Here is a 4,407-nt window from a genome sequence, read left to right as displayed (position 1 = left end):
AACTGACTCCACTCTTGTAAATAAGATGAGTGAGCGGAAGAGAAATGCCGGTCTGGAATTCTCTCAGGAATGAACTTCAAGCCAGGATCTGTTTTCAAGAAATGTTTTATTCTGGTTACCAAATAGGAATGTGTGATGACAATTATTTGATAGAACGGCATAAAACAAAATTCTTTCCAATTCTTTTATTGTTTTTCTGACCATTTTTTGCTTCTCTTGCATACATTTTACTACATTAAACATTTCTTATACTTTAAGAAAAATGTGTCAAACAATTATGGTGGCATTATGTGTGCAAGTGCATATCTCTTACAACCGCATGAAATGTTTCTTTGGAAAGTTTATTATTTTCCTTTACTGTATATGGACAGTCACTTCCTCATTTGTAAGACAGAAAAGCTGCTCCCAGACTCTTCCTGATATGCTGTATAGATATTGAATGAATCCCAGCATTCCAGTCAGCAATGGCAGGACCAAAAGATGATGGGCGTTGTAGTCCTATCACATCTGTGGGACAGTCTCAGCTTTTCTATTCTATTCTATTCTCCTATTCAATTTCTAGTTCTCTATTTCTATTCCGATTTCTATTTATTCCTATTCTAATTCCTATTCTATTCTATTCCTTTCTAGTTCTCTATTTCTATTCCTATTTCTATTCATTCCTATTCTATTCCCAATTCCTAATCTTAATTTCTATTCTATCCTTATCCCATTCTATATTCAAGAGCTTTGAATTCCTAATTTCCCCCTGTAGATGCAGACAAGTAGATGCAACTTTCCCTTTCTCCCTCGGTGCTAGCTTTGAGCCTTCGGCTTTTCCCTCTGGGTAACGCGGGCGATCCTGCCTTTAAAATCCCCTGCCGGTCTGGGGATTTTGGGATTGCTCGGTCCCGCCCTCTCCCCGCCCGGCCTTCAGCGAAGGGGTTAAAGGCAGAGAGTTTTTTTTTCCTTTGCGCCTAGAGAGGAGGCAGAAAAGGGGCACAGAGGGGGATGGGATGCTAGTTTCCTGCCCCCTCCCGCTTCTTCCCCCACCCACCCCCTTCTCCCGCCGTTTGCTACGCCAGGACTGCGGAGATCCCCTCGCGGGGAGGGTCGCCAGGTGAGCAAAAACGCTGGCAAGCGGGGCAGCTGGACCCCGAGCGAGGGGGGGGGCTCAGGTGGAGGAGAAGAGAGGATCCCCCGGTGAGGGAAGGGGACGGGGGGATTCCTGGGGGGAGGGAGCAAAGAGGGTTTTTTTTGCCAGCTGCGCCCTCTCCCCATCGGAATCCCCGGTTTTTGCTTCCAAGGTTTTCTGCTCCGTGCACGGTGCTGCCCCGCTGCTTGATTGCTGCTTCTGTAATCGGCTCTACCGATCCCCTTAAAATCCTTCCTCCAAGTCTGCAAAGATTCTCAGCCATCCAAGGCATGGTTGTCCCAAAGGTGTTTTTTTCAGGAGGCAACTGGACTTTCTTGGTTTTTTGTTTCTTATTGAAGACGTTTCGTTTCTCATTCAAGAAGCTTCTTTAGCTCTGACAGGATGATGGGGAATAGAAGGATTTATATTCCTTGCAGACAGCTGGACATTTGCACCCTTTAAAGCAGAGATGGTAAACCTTTTTTTCCATCGCGTGCCAAAAGGGAGGGGGACTTCCGGGTTGCCCGTAGGGCCGTTTTTCGCCCTCCGGAGGCTTCAAGGAAGAGAGAAAGCAAGAGAAAGAGAGAAGGGAGATGGCGGGGGTGGGGGGTGTATGTATATATGCATTTGGAGACAAATGAAATTAAAAGTAAATGCAAGCAAGAAATTTGGCTCAGATCGCTTTCCTGCTGCCTGGAAAACAAGTTCTTTGGAACAAAAATCGTAGTGTTCTCAGCACAGCCATTTCGACTTGGCATGGGGGGGTTGCAAAGGGGCAGGCAGGCAGAGAGGGGGCGATTGCACGGGGCACCTTGTTTTGCATGCCCAGCTGGTGAATTCTCCCGGCGCCGCCAGCTTCTTTAGTGCATGGTGGCTGACTGCCTGTGAGAGGAGGAAGGAGAACTGCGGGCAGTCCGGCAGCCTCAGTAATAGTAGCAATACAGGTAGCGGTAGCAGCAGCTTCTTTGGCAGGACTCTCTCTCACACACGCGTACACACACACACACACGAACGAAGGCTCTGCCCGGCTGCCTCTTTCCTACGCTCCCTTCCCACCAGAGATTCCGCTTAGCAATCGCCCCCTCTCCGCCTGCCTGCCCCTGTGTCTTTTGGGAGCGGAAAACTCGGTGAGCGGTGTAAATAGGGCGAAAGCTGCCAGATGTACTTATTTGAATGGAAGGGAGCAGAGGAATTTCGGAAAGCTGGGGCGTCGGGACACTTCCCCTGCATTGAGGAGCTTAACTTGATCTCACCTCCCTGACGGCGGGAAAATATTAACGATGACAAGCAGTGGATCTCTGCCCCATCCCCTCCATCATGAAGTTCTTCTGGGATAACGCGGAGTAAATCTGAGCTGAGGATGAGACAGTCACAAGTGGCCACAGCAACCCCATGCCAAGTCGAAATGGCTGTGCTGAGAACCGTATGATTCTTGTTCCAAAGAACTTGCTTTCCAGGCAGCAGGATTAGCAGGATTGGCTCCAGCGATCTGAGCCAAATTCCGTATTCCTAAAGGAGCTTTTGCGCGCACTCTCTTCTGCCGCCTACAAATTCCACCCCCTCGCCTCTTCTCCTTCCCCCCCCCCCCCGGCCCTGCCAGTCTAGTCTGCAAAGCCCCCCCCCCTCCCACCTTCCACTCCATGCTGCAAAGCTCAACAGCCCCCTAAACGTTGTAGAGCTCCACTTCGTGGCATATTGCAAAGCTCAACCTCCCCCCCCCCCCCAACGCCACCGCTCGCCACACTCGGCACGGCAATCAGCGGAAAATTCAGCTTTCCTCCTCCAGGTTAAGGAGAGAGGAAACCTTCCACTCAGATGGTTCGCGCCCTGTGGAAAGCTCCTGCGCGAGCGAACACGCTGAGCAGTTATTACGTCTGATTTGAGAAAAGTCTGCCCAGTGCCATCACTGTGGCAAAAGCTTCAGAAAGCAGGCCACCTTAAGGATACACCAGAGGACTCACACTGGGGAGAAACCATATGAGTGTCTGGAGTGTGGGAAAAAATTCAGTCAAAATTCCCATCTGGTGAGCCACCATAGGATTCACACTGGGGAGAAACTCTATGAATGCCCGGATTGTGGGAAAAGTTTCAGTCACAATTCCGATCTGGTGGTACATCAAAGGACACACACAGGAGAGAAACCATATGAGTGTACAGACTGTGGCAAAGGTTTCAGTCACAGTTCCAACCTGGTGATACACAAGAGGACTCACACTGGGGAGAAACCATACAAGTGTCCAGATTGTGGGAAAGGTTTCAGTCAGAATTATGCCCTGGTGATACACCAAAGGATTCACACTGGGGAAAAACCATATGAATGTTTGGATTGTGGGAAAAGTTTCAGTCAGAATTCCCATCTGGTGAGCCACCACAGGACACACACAGGGGAGAAACCATATGAATGCCCAGATTGTGGGAAAAGTTTCAATCACAAGTCTGACCTGGTGGTACATCAGAGGACTCACACAGGAGAGAAACCATATAAGTGCCCCAGCTGTGTACAATGTTTCAGTCACAGTTCAAACCTAGTGATACACAAGAGGACTCACACTGGGGAGAAACTGTATGAATGTCCCAATTCTGGGAAAAGTTTCCGTCATAATTCTGATTTGGTGTTACATCAGAGAACACAAATAGGAGAGAAACCATGTGAGGATCAGGAGTGTGGTAAAATAGTCAGTCAGAATTGCCACTTGGAGAACCACCAGATGTCTCACACTAAGGATAAACTATATGAGGATCCAGATTGTAGGAAAAAAATCAGTCAGAATTCTGACGTCGTGATACACCAGAGGATTCACACTGAAGAAAAATTATACAAGTGTTCAGATTGTGGGGAAAATTTCACTCGGGATTCCCACCTGGTGAAACACACTCAGGAGGCACCATATAAGAGTCCATATTGTGAGAAATGTTTCATTCAAAATTCCAATCTTGTACATCAAAAGAAACATGTAAGAGAAAAAATGTATGAGTGTCAGAAATGTGGCAAAATCTTCAAGCACAATTGCCACCTGGTGATACACCAGAGGAGTCATACTGGAGAGAAACCATATGACTGTCCAGATTGTGGGAAAAGTTTCAGTCGGAATTCTCACCTGGTGATACACCAGAGAACACACACAGGAGAGAAACCATATGAGTGTCCAAATTGTGGGAAATGTTTCAGACAGAATTATGATCTGGTAATACACCAGAGGACTCACACTGGAGAGAAACCATATGAGTGTCCAAATTGCAGGAAATGTTTCCGTCGGAATTCCCACCTGGTGATACACCAGAGGACTCACACA

At 47.8% G+C, this 4,407-nt stretch overlaps 2 protein-coding genes across 2 annotated transcripts in view; both read left to right on the top strand.

The window, feature by feature from the left end:
* The first annotated feature begins 660 nt into the window (after positions 1–660).
* LOC116504255 (zinc finger protein 239-like) overlaps positions 661–4,407 on the top strand; it is a 19,183-nt gene continuing 15,436 nt past the window's right edge. The window contains exon 1 of the mRNA XM_032211176.1: positions 661–1,099. The gene's annotated coding sequence lies outside the window, so the exon portion shown is untranslated. The remainder of the gene's footprint in view (positions 1,100–4,407) is intronic.
* Positions 2,507–4,407, top strand: part of LOC116503074 (zinc finger protein 271-like) — a 2,480-nt gene continuing 579 nt past the window's right edge. Inside the window, exons 1-2 of the mRNA XM_032209233.1 lie at positions 2,507–2,537; positions 2,999–4,383. Coding sequence (XP_032065124.1) covers positions 2,507–2,537; positions 2,999–4,383 — 1,416 coding nt within the window. The remainder of the gene's footprint in view (positions 2,538–2,998; positions 4,384–4,407) is intronic.

The sequence above is a fragment of the Thamnophis elegans genome, chromosome 2 (genome assembly GCF_009769535.1).
Source record: "Thamnophis elegans isolate rThaEle1 chromosome 2, rThaEle1.pri, whole genome shotgun sequence".
Classification (NCBI taxonomy): Eukaryota; Metazoa; Chordata; class Lepidosauria; order Squamata; family Colubridae; genus Thamnophis; species Thamnophis elegans.
The sequence above is the reverse complement of the archived record's forward strand: the minus strand, read 5'-3'. Positions and strand labels throughout refer to the sequence as shown.